This window comes from Labeo rohita, chromosome 9 (genome assembly GCF_022985175.1).
Source record: "Labeo rohita strain BAU-BD-2019 chromosome 9, IGBB_LRoh.1.0, whole genome shotgun sequence".
Taxonomy (NCBI): domain Eukaryota; kingdom Metazoa; phylum Chordata; class Actinopteri; order Cypriniformes; family Cyprinidae; genus Labeo; species Labeo rohita.
Genome location: NC_066877.1, coordinates 6882484 through 6907604, shown reverse-complemented (window position 1 = coordinate 6907604; position 25121 = coordinate 6882484). Strand labels below are relative to the sequence as shown.

Below are 25121 nucleotides of genomic sequence, written 5' to 3'. Positions count from 1 at the left end.
CAACCGCATTTGGGATCGTTTGGAGCTGCATTTAAACTGCATTTTGGAAGTTCAAACTCAGGGCACCATAGAAGTCCACTATATGGAGAAAAATCCTGAAATTAACATTTTGGATGACAAGGGGGTGAGTACATTATCTGTAAATTTTTGTTCTTGAAAGTGGACTTCTTTAAAGGGATAGTTCACCCAAAAATGAAAATTCTATCATTAAATCTTTCTCTACCAAACACGGAATTTTCCATTATTTGAGACAATATTTCCCCGCCATACAAGGAATTTTTTGTTATTTATGAGATGTTTCCCCATCAAACACGAAATGTTCTGTTATTTATGAGAAGTTTCTCCGCAAAACACAGAATTTTCCATTATTAATGAGATGTTTCCCCGCCAAACATGGAATTTTTCATTATTTATGAGATGTTTCGCCACCAAACACGTAATTTTCCATTATTTACTCCTGACTCCTGAACGGGTCCAGAATTTCCCAATCAAAAACACAGGCGAGAAAGACGTTGTTTACAAGCAAAAGAATGCACACGCCTACATCGTGGTACTCTCGTGAGTACATGTAAACTGGCATAAAAAAGGAGAAATTGTTGAATAAAATCTTTTTTTTTTTTTCTATGAACACAAAAAGTATTCTGATAGCTTCATAACATTACGGTTGAACCACTACAGTCACATGGACTATTTTAATAATGTTCTTACTACCTTTCTGAGCCTTGAACATGTCAGTTGCATCGCTGTCTATGCAGGGTCAGAAAGCTCTCGGATTTCATCAAAAATGTCTTAATTTGTGTTCTGAAGATGAACGAAGGTTTGCACTGACATGAGGGTGAGTAATTAATGACAGAATTTTAATTTTTGGGTGAACTATCCCTTTAATCTAATTGTCTCAACAGCAGCAAAACATTTCATTTATTTGTGTACAATAACTACACAATTTAATTAAGCTCTTTGAGCACTGTATTTTTTTGAGTGTAATAGTTTCAGTTTGCGTGATGTAATCCCTTCATGGGCATTATAGGTAATTCTTGCAATTGATTAACTTCTGAAAAGCCCTTTTAAAATCCTCGTTAAAGATGGTGTAAATCAGTGGATTGATGAGAGAGTTCAGATAGCCCAGCCAAGTCAGAAAGTTGACCATCTCAGAAGAGAGACCGCAGGATTCACAGATGTTAAAAATCACCTCATGGATGAAGAACGGCAGCCAGCAGATGACAAAAGCCCCTAGAATGAGCCCCAGAGTGGTTGCGGCCTTCTTTTCACGCGTGCTGGAGATGCGATATTTCCTGATAGACCGCTCTCTGCGAGACTGAGACGTTGGGCTTGTCACAGTGATGCGCGCTCTGTCGCCTTCAGTAGAGGGTTCAGACACGGATTTCTCTGGCGGACTCAGGGTGTCTGGAGATGTCGGCTCTCTGTCGCTGCACTTGGGAATCATGTGTCCGTTCTTCTCCGACTTGCTGAGGCAGCTGGCTCTCCTGTTGTAAAGAGTCTTGGCTGCTCGGTAGATCTTGTAGTAGAGAATGAGAATAAGTATTAGCGGGATGTAAAAAGCCCCAAAAGTGGAGTAAAGCGCGGAGCCGATGTTCTCATGCTTAATGAAGCACTCTTTATCTTTGTGGCCTCTCAATAGCATCGGCGGCAGAGAGACAACTATCGAGAGGACCCACACCACGGTGATCATGATGGCGGCCTGTTGAGTTGTCCTCTTTCTCGAATACTCCACGGCGTCCGTAATGGCACGGTACCGGTCCACAGCGATGGCCGCTAGGTGCAGAATAGAGCACGTGCAGCAGGTTATGTCCACAATTAACCAGATGTTGCACATGACTTCACCCATGACCCACGTGTCCATCACAATGTAGACAATGCTGAAGGGCATGACTAATATGGCCACCAAAAGGTCGGTCACGGCCAATGAGCAGATGAGATAGTTTGCGGGATGGTGCAGCTTACGTGTGACGATGATGGCTGTAATGACCAAGCAGTTCATGGCCGTCGTCAGTACAGCAAGAAACGAAAGTGTGAGTGAGAGGAAAACCACACTCCATGGGTTTGTGATGAACTTGTCTGTAGATGTTTCGTTTGAATCCATGCCTAGGATAGAATAGGACAAGCAGAATAACTAAGATGGGACAAAATATCTGTTGATGATGAGTTCACATGGGCCGGCTGCACCAGCTGTGAGTATGACACAATGTAGCTTTGTTGTGGTGTAAATGAGTGTGCATTACTAAATATTTGAGCATTAAAAACTAAGCTGTGTATAAACTAAATATTTACAGGTTTATTTCAATTAGTTTATGTAATAACTGATACATTTTAATTCTGACAGGCTTACACTGAAAAGTCTGGGGTTGGTAAGACTTTTTTTATATATTGAAAAAAAACCTCTTATATTCACCAAGGCCGCATTTATTTATTCAATACATACAAAAATTACAATATTGTGAAATTTTATGTTAATTTAAAATAACTGTTTTTTATTTAATGTAATTTGTTTCTGTGATGTAAAGCTGAAATTTTAGCGTCATTACTCCAGTCTTCCAGGTTTCATGATACTTCAGAAATCATTCTAATATGCTGATTTGCTGCTCAAGAAACATTTCTTATTATCATGGTTGAAAACAGTTGTGCCACTTAATATTTTTGAAGAAATGGTGATACTTTTTTCACGATTCTTTGATATACATAATGTTTAATTAAAAAAATTATTTAGAAATCTTTTATGACAAGTCCAGCTGCATTTATACAGGTGCATCTCAATAAATTAGAATGTTGTGGAAAAGTTCATTTATTTCAGTAATTCAACTCAAATTGTGAAACTCATGTATTAAATTCAGTGCACACAGACTGAAGTAGTTTAAGTCTTTGGTTCTTTTAATTGTGATGATTTTGGCTCACATTTAACAAAAACCCACCAATTCACTATCTCAACAAATTAGAATATGGTGACACGCCAATCAGCTAATCAACTCAAAATGCCTGCAAAGATTTCCTGAGCCTTCACAATCATGGGGAGGACTGCTGATCTGACAGTTGTCCAGAAGACAATCATTGACACCCTTCACAAGGAGGGTAAGCCACAAACCTTCATTGCCAAAGAAGCTGGCTGTTCACAGAGTGCTGTATCAAAGCAAGAAAAAATGCACAAGCAACTGAGAGAACCGCAGCCTTGAGAGGCTTGTCAAGCAAAATCGCTTCAAGAATTTGGGTGAACTTCACAAGGAATGGACAGTGGCTGGGGTCAAGGCATCAAGAGCCACCACACACAGACGTGTCAAGGAATTTGGCTACAGTTGTCGTATTTCTCTTGTTAAGCCACTCCTGAACCACAGACCACATCAGAGGTGTCTTACCTGGGCTAAGGAGAAGACGAAATGGACTGTTGCCCAGTGGTCCAAAGTCCTCTTTTCAGATGAGAGCAAGTTTTGTATTTCATTGGAAACCAAGGTCCTAGAGTCTGGATGAGCTGAAGGCCACTGTCAAAGAAACCTGGGCTTCCATACCACCTCAGCAGTGCCACAGACTGATCGAATTGAGGCAGTAATTAAAGCAAAAGGAGCCCCTACCAAGTATTGAGTACATATACAGTAAATTAACATTAGGAAGTATTCTAATTTGTTGAGTTTTTGTGTAGGTGGGTTTTTGTTAAATGTAAGCCAAAATCATCACAATTAAAAGAACCGAAGACTTAAACTACTTCAGTCTGTGTGCAATGAATTTAATACACAAGTTTCACAATTTGAGTTGAATTACTGAAATAAATGAACTTTTCCACGACATTCTAATTTATTGAGATGCACCTGTATAGCACTGTATACAATACAAATAGTTTTAAAGCAGTTTTTGATTAGTTGTTTAGTTCAATAATAGTGTCAACATGACTGCACTTTTGATCAATTTAATGCATCCTTTCTGAATACAATTATTAATTTCTTTCAAATTAAATCTTACTCCAATATTTTAAACAGTAGTGTGTAAGGTGACTGAAATGTACTGATGTACAAAGACTAAAATCTGCTTCACACACCTTATTTTATAAATCAAATGTAATGATGAGCAGAAGACGCTTTCTTTAAACTGTATTTGCTCAGCATGCAACCACAAACAAATGACTTTTAATGACTCACCAGTCCTAAGTTATCAGTTTGAATCATTCGAACAAACATCTGACTCACTTATCAAACCACCAAGTCATCGTACATTTAATTTTTTTTCCAAATAGAAATCAAGTGAAAACTATTAGAGTGCTATATGAGTCATATAACAAGAAACAACAAGAAATCTAATAGCCTTCAAGGGCATTAAAATAATATGGACATTTCTTGAGTGTGGCCTCTTGTGCTCAGTTTGTTTCACTGGGGAACACTTCCGAGTTCACCTGGTTTACTCTATTGAAATATCACGTAGGGATTTTCACTGTTCATACCTGCAGAAGTGCTGCTTATTCATCTGACAGCTTCCGTCTGTGTGCATTAATCGAGCTGCGCGTCATCACAGCATTGTGTTCAGAGATCTTGACCGCGGTGGTCCATGTCATCATTTGCCACACATCATCTGAGAGGGATGAAGATCAAAAAGAATATTAATGTCAAAGGGAAGTTTGTCAGATATTGTCTCTGCAGAGCACGGGAGGGAAGATGCTGCTAAGACCATTGATAAAAGAGGAAAATAATTTTCTCTAAAGCGCATCTAAATCGATCTCTTTAAAGGGAAACTGGGCCAGAGAAAGCCACACAGACCAGACAAAAGAGCTCACAGGATGCTTTCTTATCAGTACAGCCATGAATTTGACTAACTTGCTGATTTTCATTACATCAGTTATCAGGTGTTTATGCTGTTTATGTTAACCCTTTAACTGTCACTCCCATTTTTGAACACAAACATAAAAATGCACTATCCAGACTTAAATTTTTACCATTCATGAATGAAAACATTTTGTGATATGATTTGATGAATTTAATGTCTGAATTTAAAATGCCTTTCAAAGGATGAATTTTGAGATTTTAAGTTTTGCAACCATATATAATTTCTTATGATTTCTAAATTGTGATAGGGAAAAAGGCAACAAAGAAAGCCTTTTGTGACAAAGGTCAGAACTCATGTTATGGTGTCGATTTTTTAAGTTGCACTCTTGACATATATTAATCTATTGCTTTTCCTACATAATTTGTAACACAAAAATACGGTAAAATATCTATTTAGGAGTCTTAGACCTTAGATTTATAGTTTGGCATGATTAGATTAAGATTTATTTGTAATATGGTGAAGTAAACTTAGGCATCCCACAGAGGGGACGGCGACAGTTAAAAGGTTAAAGGGGCGCTATTATGCTTTTTCACTTCTTGAATTTTAGTCAGTATGTGGTGTGTATCTTTGGGCATAAAAAGTAACAAATCTCAAAGTCCACTCCAAAGGGAGATATTTCGTTTTTAAAAAATCTCTTTTCAAGAACTACAGCGAACGCTCTTTTGGATTACAGCAGGGGCGCCCAACCCTGTTCCTGGAGATCGACTTTCCTGCAGAGTTTAGTACTAACCCTAATCAAACCCACCTGTCTGTAATTATCAAGCACTCCTTGAGATCCTAATCAGCAGGTTCAGGTGTGTTTGTTCAGGGTTGGAGCTGAACTAAGCAGGAAAGTCGATCTCCAGGACCAGGGTTGAGCACCCCTGGGTTACAGCGTTTGTTTTCCGCATGCAATGATGTCACAACGCGGTCCATTAGAATATCATTAAATAAAATCCCGCCCACGGAAATTCGAATTGTTGGGGGGTGTAGGGATGAGGTGGGGGATTAGCCAAACTTTAGCAATGCAGCACAGAGAGCCGCTTCAACGAACTGCAGTGCCAGGCTGGAAGAAAGGTATTGTAATGATGTAAATTATGTGAAAAATAATGCATTTTTCAAACCACCAAGCATGAGAGCATGTTCTAGTACACCTCCAAAACAAAATCAAGACAAAAGGAGCATAATAGGACCCCTTTAATAGATTTGATCAAAAATACAGTAAAAACATATGTAATGTGTGAAATATTATTACAATTTAAAACAACTGTTTTGTATTTGAATATATTTTAAAATGTAATGTATTTCTGTGATCCAAAGCTGAATTTTCAGCATCATTACTCCAGTCTTCAGTGTCACATGATCCTTCAGAAATCATTGTAATATGCAGAATTAGATGCTCAAGAAACACGTATTATTATCTAAGTTGACAACAAACGTGCTGCTTATTATTTTTGTTCAAACTGCTATTTTTTGATGATTATTTGATGAATTGTTTAATGCACACACATGCACATTGTATATCTATGCAATGAGCTTAAAAGTGTGAGAGTGAGTAATAAAAAAGGTTGTACTGAAGCACATTTCATTACATGCTCACAGTGTGACTGTGTATTAGTGCGGGCTGTGAGAATATGGTTGTCATAGAGACTCATGGGGACAGGCTTTCTGAGGAAAAGGCCAGAGCTATACAACAAAAATTGATTTTAAACACTCTGCAAGCTCTTTCTCTGCCAGCACGATGATGTTAGTATATTAGTCAGGGGGTTTTCGATGTAAGGTCAGAACTGACAGATTAAAGCTAAAATCATGAAATTTGGCTCTACGTGGGAAGAATTATTTCCCTGTCTGACAGATTTAAGATTTAATAACTGTTTTAGGTTGTGCAGTTTTGAAGTGACTGGAGCAATGGCGGCATATATATTTTTTAATCACTCCGCTTGCTGTATTTCTCACAGCGAGTGTCATGGTGGATGCCCAAATCCACTCTAATTTTAATACTGTTTTTGTCACAGAATGTAGATTTAAGAGTTTTTAGGCGAGAATGTACTTGTTTAGACTTCAAATATGTGGTTTGTTAATAAAGATAACGTCTATTTGAAAATGTGCTTCATTTTTCGGAGATGTGAGCTCTAGGGTGTCAGCAGCTGTTCAGCGCTCATGTACTCGCCGAGAGCAGCCTTATCAAATCACCCTTATCAGAGATATTGATTTCCTCAGTGGATATTAAAACTAATGTTTTATTTTGGATATGAGAATGAACTGAAGAATAAATGCTGTATCAGATGCAAGCAATCACGATCGCTCAGTCCATCTCTCTTTCATAATACTCTACTGTACATAATACAGTGAGCTTTTAATACAATAAGCTTTTAATAATGCAACTTAACTTTCCTTCGTTACTAGTTCTAAAGTGATGTCAAATTAGTAAAGGAGGTTTGGGCTCAGCTGTTAAACTGTCAAACTGAGATTTTAATCAGTGGTGGAAGGAAGTAGTTCTAGTAGTTAAAGACACTCCATTGTTGTTCCTTATGTAGTTACACACTAATATAGTTTGTATAAGTACAATATCACATACATCACATTTTGTGTTGACAAAGATGCAACGCATGCAGTAGAACAGGAAAAACACGCAAGACGGGAGTAAGAATCTTTAAACAAGACCGCCACGTTTTATTATGCCGTTTCATCCATGAGATGCTGCAAGAGACACGAGTGCAACAGTCAAACGGGTCCATGTTTACATAGAGGAAAACAATGAAAAAGCAGTGCAATCTAATAATAAAACTGTAAAGAACAACTACTGTATGCCTGATATTTCATGTTTGCATCATGATGACAGGCTGAAAGCTGCTGTTCAATGTGTTTAACATTTACATTATGTTGACAACTTCATGTGTGGTGCATTTGAATAGAAATTTTGTTTAACTAAAAGGTCAATATTGAGTTACGCTGTTACATTTACAATTTCTAATTAAAAATCATAAAAAATCAAGATTTAATTTTTTATTTCATATCGCCCAGCCCTACTGCACTAGCCAAATACAATTTCTAATTAAAAATAAATAAAAATAATAATTTCATGTCATTACATTGTATGGAGCATAAGAACAAAATTGAAAAATAACATTTTTGAAAAATGATATTTTATTATATATGTTATGCTACGGCCTCTGTAGAGGACACCAGGACTTTAAAAAGTCATATTTAAAAAAAAAAAAAAAAAGACATTAATAGACATAAACAGTGGGATTCTTGTTTTAATCACAAATCAAATTGTATTTGTTATACTAATACTTTATACTAATAATTATAATATATAATTTTTATATAAAGATGATTCTATTGAACATATAGAATATACCATTATTCTTGCAAAATGTGTGTAAAATGGTCATGAACAGGTTTCCCCATTATAAACAATGTATCTATAAACTGTATCTAATTTCCATAATAATGTGTTTTTGGGGCAACATATTATGTAAAAATAAAAGTAATAATTGGCAAGATTTTCATAATAATATGTAATATTTTATAGCAATATTGAAATATAATTTTTTTTGCCTATTCACTTGTTGTGTCTCCCAAAATTTGTAATAAACATGCTTTACGTCCCAGTGTCCTCTACAGTGGACATGTAGGAAACTTATGTCCTGTTTCGTAACAAAAAGTCATATTTTGATTTGAAACCCCACAACATTTTCCTGAGATGTTGTTTTATGACAAACAATTAGAAAATTAGTCAGATTTAAATGAGAATTACAAAATATGATCATATTTCCATAAGGGTGTTAAATTTGATTAGTAAATTAATGTCAGACATTTTTAAAGGCCAAGAAGAGGTAGTGCTCATGGTGAAACTTCGAAACATTTGGTATCTCTGAAAAGCCCTGAATGTGCTCTGTACAGGACATCCAGATTTAAAACTGTGACATGTAAGGTCTCAGAGAAATCTCTAAAAATTAATGTCCTCTACACTGGACAAAACTCCATAGCTGGTAGTCAGGAGGCTATACAGTCAAACCAAAATGTATTCAAGACACCTTCAAAATTTCTCACATTATCACAGTTTATTTGATATAGTTTAGAAAATGATAATAAAATACAAGAACTCAAGAGTTCAGCTGTGTCAGAACAAATTTATCAGTTAGCTAATATCTTCTTTGAGAATCTGTCACACAGGAAAATATAGTATAATATAATAACAAATAAATGAATTCCAATATATCTATTAAAGCTGCAGACATCAGGCTCTCAACAAAAAAGATTTTGTTGATTCTGCAGCTAATGGGGTTATTTAACTAAATGACACACTGCCACATTGTTAAATTGTTTATATTGATTAGACGACACTCTTCACTGATGAGAAAACTTTTCTTTAAAGGTCTTGTCTTGAAAGATCTCATGGCATCACCAGGCAAGCATAGTGTACTGTTTCACTCTATCACATGCATGGTATTTCCTGCTAAATCATTTGCACATATCATAGGTCTCATCTAATCAGTATCCTGATGTCATTTTCCTGCAGCTCCAGAGTCATTATTTCCATGATATTTACGCCATTGGATGAATGGGAACGTTAATGGATAGCTCTCTCCAGCTATTTTAGTGGCAGATGCTATTAGAGGGATAGACATGCTCATGCTAAACTGCATTTTATTTGACAAAATGCCTCCCAAATGCAAAATGAGTGATTCATATTTTTGACTTTCTCAAAATAACTGCAAAACCCAAATGTGCATATGAACTCTAGCATCTTTACTATACAGATGACCTCAAGACAAAAATCCTGCTGATGGTAACAAAAGCTAAAATGTACATCTTTGATACATTTACCCCTGAATGGTACATATTAGTACCTTTATTTATATGCTAAAGCTTTATTTTGAGGTCTTCCAATATATATTCTCCTGACTATACAGTAAGTAACCTTGCAAGTACACTAATCTAACAGTCTGCTGCTACCATAATGAGAGTTACTTAATTTGGTATTTGGTACCATTGTGAGAAATTACTTAATTCCAACAGTCTTCTTGCATTTTTACCTCATATATGTAAATCTCTGCTTCAGTAGTTCTTTTCTACAGAACAAACTTCCTTTTACTGTCTGCTGTTCACTGACTCACCCCACATGCTCTGCTCGCTCTTTATTCTCTTGGGTACACTAACGCTGCCAGAAATAATACAAAAAGACATAAGAACTTTACTGAAGAATGTTGCAATATTTATGATATTTATGCAGAGGAACTTCCTAAAACTAACTGTTAAATTTTGACTTTTATTCCTGAAATCCACTGTAAAAACTCCTGTTAAATATAAAGAATGGCAGTTGTGGTTGCAAGATATTCACTTAAAAAAATACACTGACAAAGTTTGGCAAGGGATGTCAATGTTTGTATATTTTGCATGGGTTTATGTGTATAGAATTAAAGGAGAAGTCCACTTCCAGAACAACAACTTACAAATAATTTACTCACTCCCTTGTCATCCAAGATGTTCATGTCTTTCTGTCTTCAATCGTAAAGAAATTATGGTTTTTGAGGAAAATATTTCAGGATTTTTCTGCATATAATGGACTTCATTGGTGTCCTGATTTTGAACTTCCAAAATGTAAGTTCAATGTAGTTTAAATGCAGCTTTAAAGGGCTCTAAATGATCCCAGCTGAGGAAGAAGGGTCTTCTCTAGCGAAACGATCGGTCATTGTTTTCGAAAAATAAAAATTTGTGTACTTTTTAAGCACAAAAGCTCGTGTAGCACAGACTCTGGGATGCGCATCCACGGGTCGTTCTTGAATGATTCGTTCATTTTGAACAGATCTTTAATGTGACTTGAGATGAACGAGTCGTCTCAGGGAGTGATTCTTTCAATCGCGCATGCACAACATCCTATTAGGTTCTGTACTGGAATTAGTTCACCTGTTTCGAGTCTTCGGGTTCTTTGAGTCGTTCGTTCATCTTATGGGGCTGTCACGTGATGCTGATTTTGCTAAAATGAACAAAATGACTTGAAAAAAGATTTGTTCATTTTGCTGAACGAGACTCAAAGGTCCGAGTCGGCAAAATGATCCGAACTTCCCACATCGAATCAAATCTTCGAATCACAAGTTCATTGTCTGTGTGCTCCGGCTCAAAAAGGTACAGTTTGTTGAAAAACTCCATCTTATTTTCTCCTACTACTTCAGAATCGTCCGACATTGTTGTACCTCTTTGTTTGTAAACAGCGTTTGACTTACTTACACTTTCTTAGTCTTTGCACGTTCGCTTTGTAAACACTGGGTCTGTAGTTCCGACATGATTCAATAGTATGTGAACACGCATCCCAGAGCCTGTGCTACACAAGCTTTTGTGCTTAAAAAGTATACAAATTTATTTTTTCTGAAAAAAAATTACAGATTGTTTTGCTATATAAGACCCTTCTTCCTCGGCTGGGATCGTTTAGAGCCTTTGAAGCTGCATTTAAACTACATTTTGGAAGTTCAAAATCGGGGCACCATTGAAGTCCATTATATGGAGAAAAATCCTGAAATGTTTTCCTCAAAAAACATAATTTCTTTTCGACTGAAGACAGAAAGACATGAACATCTTGAATGACAAGAGGGTGAGTAAATTATTTGTGAACTGTTGTTCTAGAAGTGGAGTTCTCCTGTGTAATGTAATGTTAACCACCATACACTGGTAACAACCATAAAAATACAGGTGGTAAACCAAAAGGCCACACGCCACATGATGTTCACCACAATATGTTTTTTCAAGATCCATGACTAATAAACATTCACAAACAGCTACAGATTCACCCACGCAAACACAAAACTCTTTTACGGGCCGCCAAGTGTAACCTGACTATGTAATTTCATGGACTAAATGAACTGCGTGACCCAAAGCGCAGCTACACTCTAATGCATTTCGTACACAAAATGACAGATGCCAGTTGCATTTAGCTCAACCTCTTTGATGGATGAAATGCATATCTCATTCACTGAATAAGCGTTTTGTGATATGCTGGAATCATTTATTGTCCTGCTAAATCAAATACATTTTTACTGCAGCAGTTTCAACAGAATAGATTTCTAATTCAATTATCAGACTTCACACACCAGGTCACAAACATTTAACGATTTTAATATTGACGATAAAGTTCTTAGAAACATCACCATCTACTGTAAATGAGGCATTTTTTCTTGTGTGAAAAAACACTTTAGTGGCCTAGTCACGATTATTCAGAAGACATACTGGAGAGACATTCATTGAGGAGCTCTTGTTAATTACAACAAGTTCACAAATCTTTAGATAAGTGAGGATGCCAATTAAAAAGTGTCTGATTAGTTAGTTAGACTCATAACCATGTGTATGAATAATTAAAACAAACATCTGCCACACAAAATGATTGACTAAGACTTCAATGTCTCAAAACGTAATAATAGGAAAACATAAACAAGGATGAAGTAATGAATAAAAACTGTAACATCTGACATAAACTTAGTGCACATATTTATTGCACTGTTTGTAATCTGTGAATATTAGGGCAGACTTTATCGACTTTTTTAAAAATATTACCAATGTAAGTTTTTCTTTCATATAATTTCTTAGAGTATTTGCAAGCTCAAACCATATGTCATTTATATACTGTTTGTTTTATTATTGTAACAAAAACTATTAAAAAAATCAGTAAAAAAAAGGTTTTGTGGTAACTGAAATAGGCCTAATGCAGAAAAAAACATAAATATCAGATGAAAAAAACAAAAATGAAAGACAGAAATGTTATCTTGTTAACTAAATAAACTGAAATAAACAATAAATTGACGTTTTAATTACTAAAATTAAACTGAAATAAACAGAAAACATTTAGATATATATTTAGAATACAGAAATATTTTTTTTTAAAAAGGCAAACTAATAAAAATGATCTATGAAACCTATGAAACACAATTAAAATACTGAAAATACAAAAATAAAAGCTAATTAAAAATAATAAATACTATAATAGTATATACAAAATAACACTAAAATAACACTAATGTCTTTGCATTAGAATACAGCATATTACATTTAATGCCTATTTTAGGAAGAAAAAAGCGTAAGCAAAACATTTCACAAAAAGTTTGTAGAGTTTTAAATTATACATCAGTAGATTTAATGTTCAAAGGATAAAAAGTTTTGTGACAACTTCAGGTCGTCAAATATTATGACCATATTTAATGTGATGAACTACACCTGCGTGAACTTCAGGTGAACTGGCTTCATACATCCACTAAAAATCACGTTGTTGAGTGGATGCAAAAATGCTGAATATTTTTACCCCACTGATATTCCACTAAAAACACACACAAAAAAACATATATTGCCAACACCATTTTCAACTGCCTTTGTGGCAAACATTGTAAAACACTGGCAAAGACATGCTCCTATCTGTATATTAAAATAAGTATTAAATTTCTGTTACCTGATCAGTGCTGCCTGAATGACAATCCTCTGGAAATACCCATAGGCAAATCAATCTAATATTATTCTGAGTGATTCAGCCTTCATGCAGCATGCATCAATATTTGATATCAGCTTCATAAACTTTAAAATTTCTAAGATGGTAAGCTATGAATGAAGTTCGCGACGACCCGATGTACCACCTGTTGATGTCTAAGCATCAAGAAAGAGTTCTAATTGCATTTTGAGTGAGGTGCCTCTCAGCACTGGGTCTGAAAATGACATGCTTGATGAGAGCGCTTAATACATACTTCCTCTTCACAGCAGGTATTAATGAAAAAAGATAACAGTGCCACTTGGCATAATATAACGAGTGATGTCATCAGAGCCAGGGCAGTATCAAATCTGACAGAACTGAGAATAATTACACTTACATAAAGTGTGATAGGTGAGAATAAAGAGGCGTATGAGAAAATGATAAACTAAGAAACTGATAAAGAAGATTTGAAAGCAGGGATGGCATTGAAAGCATACAAGCTGCATTCTGCATATCTTGCAGTCAGGATGTTAGCTGAGCATTGCATCCGTTTGAATGAAACGGGAATTATGACACTGTTTTCTACAAGCATAAAGATCCAGCTTTTCAAGGACAGCACAAGTATGAAGTACACTGAGCATTGTCCTGTTGCTTTATAATTTCCATCACCACTTGAGGGGAACAAAGTGCTCCTTCAAAACATGTGCTTTTTTTTGTTGAATAACTTTGGGGTTTGGGGAGACACAGTAGCATGACCTTCATTAAAATGCTAATTGTGTCATCATTTACTCACCCTCATGTCATTCAAACCTGCATGACTTTTTCTTCTGTGGAACATAAAATGAGGAATGCTGAATAATGTACTCACCACTCATGAAAATGAATGAGAATCCACTCACAGAACACCATGTACGTTTCATAAAGCAGTCTTCTATGTGACTCAAGTTAAGTCTGAAGTCATGTGATAGATTTGTGTGAAGAACAGACCAAAATGTAGCGCTCATTCGCACATTTGCTTGTTCAAACTTGCTGCATTGTGACAATGCAGGCGTCAGTGATGACTGGCTATAATGCTGCTGATGTCAAATCTCATTTGTTGTATATCAAGGCACTGGATGTATGCAGAAAGTCAACAAGATCTCATGAGTATTCATATGTATGTAAAATGTTGTTCTACCATACATACATTTGTTTACCTTTATATAGATAGCAAAATGTCCAATATTGGTGTATCTAAAATGCATTTTTATTGGTATTTCATTCAAAGGACACACATAATTACAGGATTTTCAACATGACCACATGTTAAAATCATAAAATGAGTAATATTTGTGTAGTTTCAAAGTTTCAAATGCTCAATGATGCTTCAGAAGGAAACACAATGCATTAAGAGCCGGGGGTGAAAACTTTTTGAATTTGAAGATCATGGTCAATTTAACTTATTTTGTCTTCTGGGAAACATGTAAATATCTTCTGTAGCTTCTGAAGGGCAGTACTAAATTAAAAAAATATATATGATATTTAGGTAAATAAGAAAAGTGTTCACATCTTCATTCTGTTCAAAAGTTTTCATTTTTTTCTTGTGGACTATATGTAAACATCTTATTCAGGTCAGTACTAAATAAAAAATAACATGCATTTTGTATGATCCATCTTATTTTGCAGATTCTGCAAGGTATATGTAAACTTTTGACCTCAGCTGTACATACATATAAACAATAAGACCAGACTTGGAAAGAGTAAAGGAAAGTTGCAGGTAATAATTTCAGACTATTCTTAAAATAAAATGATTGTATGTTTCAGAATATAAAGCACAAGTCATCTGGATAACTTGTACAGTATGATGCTTTTGGACCTCAACAGCCCAGATCCTGATTCGCTTTCATTATGAAAATGAGCGGTCAGTACATTCTTCAAAAATTCTCATTTTGTGTTGCACGGAAGAAAGAAAGTCATACAAGTTTGTAATGACATTGTCATTTTGTCGAACCATCCCTTTTAACGACTGCTGCACGTCTTCAGTGGCTTTTTGATTAAAGTGACTGCAATACCCTCATATGCAGCATCTGAGATGGAAGAAAAATAGCTGATCTGCCATTCTTTGTGTCAAAGGAATAACCATTAAAGGGTCTCCTCTTGAAAGAAGCCCCTTTTTCTTTGTTAGAATGATGTCAAAACTTGAGCCGAGCCACTTAACATGCAATTAACATTACCCAAAGAGATGCCTGGAGATTGTATGCTATTTCTGTTACATCCTCTGTGTTTCTCAGAAGGCGCTTCATGGGAAAAATATGCTTCTTGTTGTCAGTTATGACGCTAGCCGTGGAAAAGGTGTTGGGACAATAAGATATTAAACAGGCCTATTTATTTGGACCAAAGTGATGCAAAGCATGAAGAGGTCATTACGTCATCTATGCAAACATGCCCTGAACTTAGACAATAGACGCAGGTATATCGTCACAGTGGCCGTTTCTAAAATATACCTTTGGTATTGTCTGAGAACACAGGCTACAATTTGTCCTACTGCACACATAAAAGCACAGTTTCCAAGATGTCTCTGGGGAGGCACTTCATTGATTTTAGCCTCGCCAATTCGTACACCTACAGCTGTGAAACCACATAACCCAGATACATCTGAGCTGTGTGACAACAGTGGCATTAATCGCTGCTGATGTTTAATCTTTATCTTCTAAAAGAGCAGATAATATTAGATAAGATTAGATAACAGCCTAACATTAGAAGTATTTGCTGAGATGAAGGCCTTGGGAAATGTTAACAGTTACAAGATACATGATTTCTGGTCTCATCTAATCACTATTAGAGCACTACAGTGGCCGCCTACATTTTCACTGGCCTTGAAAGTAATTTTTCCATTTGCTTTCTTCATTGGCATGTAAAAGTTCTTCAATACAGATTCTTTGAACTAAGCTATTATAAACTTTGAGAATGTTAAATATATTCTTGTTCTTACAGACACACAAAGCTTTGGCTTTGAAACATTTCCACAATTACTGCCTAGGAAAAAAGATACACATGTTCAGATGTCACCTTTTATAATAATATGCCCCACTACAGTGCGTGCATGGTTATTAGGCACATTGATATTCTGGTCATATTTTTTCCAAGCACATTTTACCAATTCCAAACCACATCAATCTTAATAACTACTATTCATTTTGTATTTAATCATTTATAAGTGATATATAATTGTCCATGAAGGCTGGAAGTGGAAAACTTCCAAAAAAGAGGTTTAACTCAGATTGAAAAGTAAAAAAAAATATTAAATGCCCACGAGGCATGACCATTGGAGAGCAAAATGCTCATTGGGTCAGCATGGAAAAAACAGGTGGAGAAGAAAAGACACATAACTGCAAAAGAAGTAAGAGTTAAGGTGAAGAATTAGGTGTGAAACCATCAGGGACCATTTAGTCTCCAGTGCCACCATTTTCCAAAACTGGAGCTTACCTGGAGCCTCCAGAAGTGCAATGTGTCAGGTTATCAGAGACTTTGCTTTGATTAAAAAAAAAAATCTAATAAATGACCCTCACTTAATAAGAATAACATGCTGAAGTGTTGTGAAATACATGAAGCCTTTGTTCAAAGGCTTATAAACAGATAAGTTGAGAGTGACTCTTAAAGGACAAGCATCACATCCTCTTGTACTGTTTGAAAAATGTATCTTCCAAAATCTGGCAGTAAGTTTTGGGAGTTCATTTTTAGTCCATCCCTGCAAGTCAGACTTTTCAGGATAGAAAATTGACTAAAAATGAACTCCCAGAACCAGACTCTGGAAGATAATTTCTTGAAAGAGTGGTACAGGAGGAAATGATGCTGGTCCTTCAAGAGTCACTCTGAACTTATGTCTATAAAGCCTATAAAAAAACAGCCTTCATGTATTTCACAACACTTCAGCATGTTATTCTTATTAATGAGGGTCATTTTCTAGGATTTTTACCCAAGCAAAGTCTCCGAGAACCTAACACATTGCACTTCTGGGAGCTCCAGGTAGGTTGCAGTTCTGGAAAGTGGTGGCGCTGGAGACATAATGGTCCCTGATGGTTTCACATCTAATTCTTCACCTTAATTCCTAATTCTTTTGCAGTTAAAGGGTTACTCCACCCCAAAATGAAAATTTTGTCATTAATCACTCAACCCCATGTCGTTCCAAATCCGTAAAAGCTTCATTCATCTTTAAAACACAGATTAAGATATTTGTGATGCATTCTGACAGCTCTCTGACTCTCCCATAGACAGCAATGTAATTAACACAATCAACATCCAGAAATGCAGCAAGAAGATTGGTAAAATAATCCATGTTACATCAGGGGTTCAACCGTAATTTTACAAAGCTATGAGAATACTTTTTGTGTGCAAGGAAAACAAAAATAAGGACTTTATTCAACAATTCGTCTCCTCTGCGTCACCCCAGCACCATTTTGGAGCGTATCCACTTAACACTGTTCTGTGTATCCGCATGGTGCAGCTGACACGTTATTTTTGTTTTCTTTGTGTACAAAAAGTATTCTCATAGCTTCATAAAATTATGATTGAACCCCTGATGTCAAATGGATTAATTTACCAATCTCCTTGCTTCTTGTTTCTGGACACTGATCATGTTAATTACAATGTTGTCTATGGGAGGGTCAGAGAGCTGTCAGAAATGCATCACAAATAACTTAATTTGTGTTTTAAAGATGAACAAAGCTTTTATAGGTTTGGAACGACATGGGGGTAAGTGATTAATGACAACATTTTCATTTTGGGGTGGAGTAACCCTTTAACACAGGGGTGGGAAACCTTGATTCTGGAGGGCCGATGTCCCTGCAGAGTTTAGCTCCAACTCTAATCAAACACACCTGAACAAGCTAATCAAGGTCTTCAGGGTACAGGTTGTTGTTTTTTTTTCAGGGTTGGAGCTAAACTCTGCAGGGACACTGGCCCTCCAGGATCAAGGTTCCCCACCCCTGCTTTAACATGTGTCTTTTCTTCTCCACCTGTTTTTTTCTGACCGTGCTGACCAAATGAGCATTTTGCTGTCCAGTGGTTATGCCTTAATTTTGCATATTCTAGTATTGCACTAGTATTGCGTCCTTCTCATGGGCATTTACTAATTTCTGAGTTTTCAGTCTGAGTTAAATGTCTTTTTTGGCTCATTTTATCTGTAACACAAAATAATACCTAATAATTATGCACTTCCAGCCTTTCATGGACAACTATATATCACTTATAAATGATTAAATACAAGATTAATAGTAGTTATTAAGATTGATGTGGTTTGGAATTGGTAAAATGTGTTTGGAAAAAAAATATGACCAGAATATCAACATGCCTAATAATTATAAATGTACTGTATATGGGGTAAGTTGTCACATTGTTGTTTTGTTTTGTTTTGTTTTTGGGCAATAGTGGTGGAAATGTTCCAAAGATTTTTTGTTTGAGCTTACTTACTTATTTACTTACTTATTTTTGTGGCAATATGACCAAAATCTTATATTGCAAAAGGAGTAATTTGTAATTTATTTCACAGTAACGATATATCACAATATAGTTATTTTTGCTTTAAATAAGGTCTTTATGATATCAACATTTTTGATACCATAGATATTTCATAATTTGTCACCAGTGTCAATATCACAAAAAATAATACTAGAATGAATTAAAATAAATAAATATGTAAATAAATAAATAAAAACTCAAGCTCAATGAAGACAAGTAAACAAAGTTTCAATAAGAATAACAAACTAATTACAAGCAATAGGACAAAAAAAACTACAGTGGAAGAAATATATAAGAAATGCTACACACATTGTATAAAGTAATCAGATCTATAAAAACACTGCATATTCTTCACTGTGTAAATTAAATATATATTTCTTCATATTAAGGTTATAAAAGTGATTCGGTCAAGAGCCGTGAGAGAATTTCTCTCTTTTGTTGTTTGATTAACATGAATGACTGCTGTCACTTTAAGACCTGCCTGGATCCAATATAGCCTACTGTTATGGATGTTTTCTTTCTCAGCTATTTGCTTTCATTTAAGACTTAAATTACTGTGTTTACAAGGATACTTGCAAAGACACATACAATACTTGCATTTTTACACATACAAGTGTATTTAATAGTTCAAGGCCTATAAAGCGGCAAAAATATTCCCACGCTCACCATCTTCATGTACATGCGCCTCCCTGACAGCACTCAGAAAAAATGTCTCTCTGACAGCACACATATAACAAAATAAGTTATCTTTCACTGCTGATTACATTTCAAAATCAGTTTTTCAACTGCAATGTTTACAAAAGCTAAGTTTTTGTGATAGAGACAATAGCTGACAAATTTCTACCAGTTAATCGTGTCTACGATTATATAATACATATATAGATATATTGACATCTTTGGCTCTATGATTTCATGGAAACTTTGCATTTCACACATACACACACACACACACAAAAATTATACTGGAAAAGCAATCTTCAGAGTATTAATTAGTTATATATTATGTTAATTATTAATGTTCTTTACATTAAGAATGAATAATAAATCTATTATTTTATTTCATAAACCACCTTTGGAAATATAGCATAACCCCTAGAACTAGCTCTTTTACTCTTCTCTCCACCCAATCTTCAAGAACTGCAATATTCACATGGATAATTTCAAAACTGTTTACTGTGAAAAGAAAAAACAAGAAACATCAAGACTGTTCTACAACACACCTCTCTAGACTAAACACATGACTTCATCAAAGACTTCTCAATACAGAAACTCAGACTGGTGTGAAATGACAAGACAAAGTCCATAAGCTTCTCACACTCTAAACCTATGCTGACAAATGCTCCTGAGCAGAGAGTTGCCAGTGCATAACATAGTATCTGTTATTGATGACAAATGACTCTTGCACACAACATATGTTATTGTGCTACACTGTCACTGGATAAAGTCCAGAATTCTTTCTTGTCTCCAACAGCGGTGAGATATAGCGCATTCTGAGGTAGCCTTTCATCTATCAATTGGCATGTAAGGAAGAAAAATGCTAAGCTCAAATGGTAAAATATCAAGTGAGCAGCCAATATGCTAATGAAAGAAAACAATATCTGCCAATAACGTGGCAAAAAAATAGCATGAACCAGAAACCACCATTATTTGTATAAAATCAGATAGTGACTTACACTGTGTTCTCATATGTTGATTCTGAAGAAGCCCTTCATCAATCATTCGCTTGTCATGGAAGGGGAAAAAATTACGAAGACCAACTTATCAAGTCATCAGCCAATATGCTAATGAACAAAAACACCATTTGCCCATAACCGGCCAGTATGCTAATGAGACATATAGTGTGGAATTTAGACATGATTATAAATAGCAAAGGACGTGCTCACATGGTCAGCAGAACACCAAATATGGACCTCAATATTCATTATTCACTACCATCTATTGGTAATGTCTCTCAACAGTCCATAATTAAGTTTTGCAGCAAAGGGGTGAAAGGAAATATTAGTCATGTAAACCTGATTATTGCATAATGCATACATACAATGCAATGCAATGCATACAATATTTATGCATAGATGCACTGTAGGATTATCTGCTGCGTATTGTACTTTTTGGTTTATTTTTAAGTATAAACGACCAATCCTAAGATCTTCTTTTTTTTTTTTTTCTGTGCACCTCTTGACTGCTAATGACACTTATTCTTTTATCACTGTTTAATGTTGCCATCCACATACTATAAGTATGAATGAATTCAGAGTGGATTTCTATGGAATCACTCCTCACAGCCTCCTCATAATGAATTCATAATAACGATCAAACTGTTCATTAAAGAGGCGTCTTGAGACATACAGACTAGTTATGTGGGTAACACAGTACATGCTCTTAATCATAAAAACTCCAGTGGTTCAGATGAAGAATTTGATAAAGACAGATTTAATCTGATAAAAGCATGTGTCTCATCAAACTCTTCCGTTCACACGAGACAGGGCAAGGGACTGGAAACAGAAAAGAACATACCGCAAGATAAATGATGCGCACTGTTAACCACATCGCTTTTAATTGAAGAGCTGACATATCCGGAGTTTAAAAACTCCCTGTGGCTCAGTAATCTAGATTATTTTGGCAATGTTCACTTGGCAACAAGCCATTACCAGGCAACAGTGCAAACTTGATCCAACTTTAAAGGGACCAATAAACCTTCGTTAATATCAGACGAACTTCTAGAAACCTCTCATTTAAACACCAAAATAGCGAGAAAAAATGAAATAATGACTTACGCTGTGATGTAATGTGTTAAGATAAAGGCATTCCTCTGGAAGACTCGCGCTGGAATGTGATGTTTCTCCTTACGAAACAGATGAATGTCTTACACAGGTGCATACGAGAGCGCTCGCGCTCATACTGACATTCAGCCAGGATCCACTGTAGGCGTCGTGCGCGCGCAATCTCCGACGCACGTGCACAGTTGTGTAAATGAGCTACCAGACGGAGTGACTGCTTGATACAGGTAAATTTAGTTAGTGTAATCGTTATCTATTATGCATAACTCACAGCTCTCTCTCCCTCAATATTAAATATTCAGGAGGATTTACTGGTATGTGCTTTACAAAAAATAGTAGCCGTTATATAAACATACACATTACTGGTAGTAGCACACACCCAGTATTATTATTATTATTATTATTATTATATAAAAATAAATGCAAATATGCATTTTGCAATTTAAGTATGCAATTTCCCGCGATATCCCTCCCGACAGATCTAAATAAAATTAATTAACATTAATAACGGCTTACCATAGTGAAGCAGGCCAGGGTGAGGTGAAAACACGGCTTAAAACGATTTTATTATGCACTAGCTTAAATGATCACATTCACTCACTGAGAATATAGAGGGTTTGCACTTACGTCACAGTCTGGTCAGTTACCCAGATGCGTGGCCATATTGGAGATGCTCAGATGTAAACAAAAGCATTGATTGCATGGTTAATGTCCTACTGAATACGTTGTTCTGCTAATTTATGCTGTGTAAACCACAGAAAAAAACGTGTGTAAGATGCTAAATCATATAGGGAAGGACTTAGTAAGCAGGAGGGGTGCAATATTTTGAGAAACTAGAGTTAATAGGTGGTAAAGATACAGACCCCTGGTGAAAAAAACAGCATATGCTGCTAGGTATGTTTTGATGCTGGGATGCTGGTTAGGTAGGTTTTGATGCTGGTTTATGCTGGTCCTTAGCTGTTTATGTTGCTGGTCAAGAACCAGCATAAACCGGCAAAGGACCAGCTTAAACCAGCATCAAAACCTAGCTAGCCAGCATCCCAGCATCAAAACTTACCTAGCTGCATATGTTGGTTTTTTTCATTAATTAAGATATTAGTCTAATATTTCACCTACCTGACCAGAACAAACATGAATGTTTTTATGACAGAACATAAAAAAACAAACATGAATGTCAAGATTCTTGCCCTGGAAATACTGGATCAGTTTGGCCAACCAACTGACTGTCTGCAGACAGTCTTTTGCAATCATCTGCTTGATTTGTTATAACTTTTGGCAGTCTATAGTACTCCAAATGTTTTTCCCGTTTTAAATTATTAGTACAGCCCAAAATATGACAATAATTGACCATTTTCAGCTGCAATAATCAGCAAAATATGCACGTTTCGTTCGGTTCTGTAGCATTGTTTATGTTTAGTGCTGCCAATATAGCCAACTGATGACGCGTTGTCAAAACTAAAATGTCAGTATTAGGTAAGACCAAGCCTTAATGTGCTTTTGCAGTTACCCTTTCAATGGCTTTTCACAAGTTTACATTATTACATGCCGCCTCAATAATGCCGTATTAATGATATGTGTTTGTGTTTGTAATGAAGCAGTAAAACAGCAGTGCAAATTGAACTCTAGGTTTTTTAAAGAATAATAATAATGCAAAGCATCTTGAGGATGCATTATTAAAAAAATTAGATATTTTACTATCCACATTATTTTTCCTGTATGAGTGGAAGTCACCATTTGTAAATTTTATGGGTCTGGCTTCTGGTCAAATCCATATCCAGCTATTTCTAGCTGTACAAAATAACTTGTTTTGCTGCTTGATATTGCAAATTTGTGTGTATTACCATATTATTTTAATTTAATATCTTAATTATGAGCACACTGATTTGTAGTGCATTACCATTTACTGCACGTTGTTATTCTTCTCGTTATTTCCCTGTAGCGGATAATAAACCAGAAGGCTCACCCATGGGCTCACTTAAGGTGGATAAACAACGTACAGCAATCATATCATAAAATTTTATGATTTAATTTGTCCTTTAGAGCTTTTAGGAGCAAACGAACTAAGTTTCTGGATTGTTCTGAAAGTTGCAATGTGTTTCCAAAGTACAATTTAAGCCTTTTATCTCAAAAGATTAAAGGAAGTTTAATTCCTCATGATATCATTTTTTACTTTAGTGAAGATAAATTGGCCTCTATATTAAATGCTTTGAAATAAAATGAATTATTATTTGAAGAGGATGTCACTTTTGTGGCCTTTAGATAACACACATTAGTTAAGTGACCTATTTTTAATCAAACTGTTACAGTGAGAGGAGCTCACAAGGATTTGCTTAGTAATACAGTTCATTTTCAGATATGTACACATTTTGCATACAGTATGTTTCCATTCACCCAGAGTCTAGAATATGTGAGTAAACTAGAAGCAGCATGTTTCAACAGCCAAGCCACCTTCCAGACAATGGAGAATAAGCAAAAAATGAAGGTTTGGGAATTTAATTAGTGGAGCTGTAGATGCTGAAAAGGTCAGACTGTCACTGTCAGTGGCCTTTGACTTTTTTTGTGCATGCAACAGTAAGGCCCTTTTCATGAGTAAATTGGTCTCATCCTCCCTCTTTAGCAGGTGGTAAACTGTAAAATGTCTCCAATTAAATGGGCAGCTTCCAAAAACATCTAGAGAATCATTCTCCCTGTCTCTCTGAGTTAGCATTCCCAGCCGTCCCCGTGACCGTTTGGCCTTTGCCTAGTTCTAATCACCTCTAATGCGAGCTCAGTAGTGCAACATTTTCATTTTACAGAGCACGTAATGCAGGCCTGTAACTACCAGATATTGGAGGGGAACAAACCCACCCAATAATTATAAATAGCCAAATCGTGCTAGTCTATTAGATACGATTAAGAGTGAATGCATACATGTTTTAACTTTTCTTTATTCCTCTAAATTCTTTAAATCTTGAATTATTGAATTGCTTTAAATAAAATGATTATTACCCCTCTTCAAAAAAAAAAAAAAAAAAAAGGTTCAAGATATGTTTATGGCCTTGATGTATTGTAGTGTATTGTTTATTTTTTTAATGTAACATCCTGCATTCATATCACATGTGCTCTTTTTTGTTCAGCTAAAAATTTGAACATATTTTGACAGAACAGATGGTAGTAAAATGGACCCATTGAATAAACATGGCATCCTTCCTCAGAAAATCTCGAAGGAAAACATCGCCATAAAACATTTATCCTTGCACCAATAAAATGTCACAGATTGGACATACAGAAAAAAGAACATCTTTCTTTTGTTTTCCAGATGAAAATCATGTGGGTTTAAAATGACATGAGGGCGCATGATTCTTAACCCTGTATAGGTTTAGCTTGGAATAAAGAAATGCATGGCACAAGGCTGACATTTTGATAAAAGTTGCTAATGTTTTCTTTAAAAAAATTAGGGTTTCTTAACTCAAACAAAATCCATAGTTACTTACTGTAGCTGTAAGTCTATTAATGTTCTAAAAGCCACATGATTATTAACAGAACAGCAGCAACAGCAACAAAACAGGCTATTTTGGATCAAGGAGGTTTCTACTCTGTTTCAGCCACCTGCTGGT

The 25121-nt window shown here is 35.6% G+C and overlaps 1 protein-coding gene across 1 annotated transcript; it reads right to left on the bottom strand.

Annotated features, from left to right (window-relative positions):
* Positions 1-12: 12 nt before the first annotated feature.
* htr1fa (5-hydroxytryptamine (serotonin) receptor 1Fa) lies at positions 13-21645 on the bottom strand. The gene is made up of 3 exons (XM_051118426.1): positions 21523-21645; positions 4439-4566; positions 13-2103 (listed from the first exon to the last, which is right to left on the bottom strand). Exon 3 carries the CDS (start codon positions 2099-2101, stop codon positions 1022-1024), a length of 1080 nt encoding a protein of 359 aa, XP_050974383.1. The 5' UTR covers positions 2102-2103; positions 4439-4566; positions 21523-21645; the 3' UTR covers positions 13-1021.
* Between the last annotated feature and the right edge of the window lie 3476 nt (positions 21646-25121).

What these genes read in the sequence shown, in the direction of transcription:
- htr1fa (XM_051118426.1), bottom strand. Translation starts at nt 2,101, where the DNA reads ATGGATTCAAACGAAACATCTACAGACAAGTTCATCACAAACCCATGG.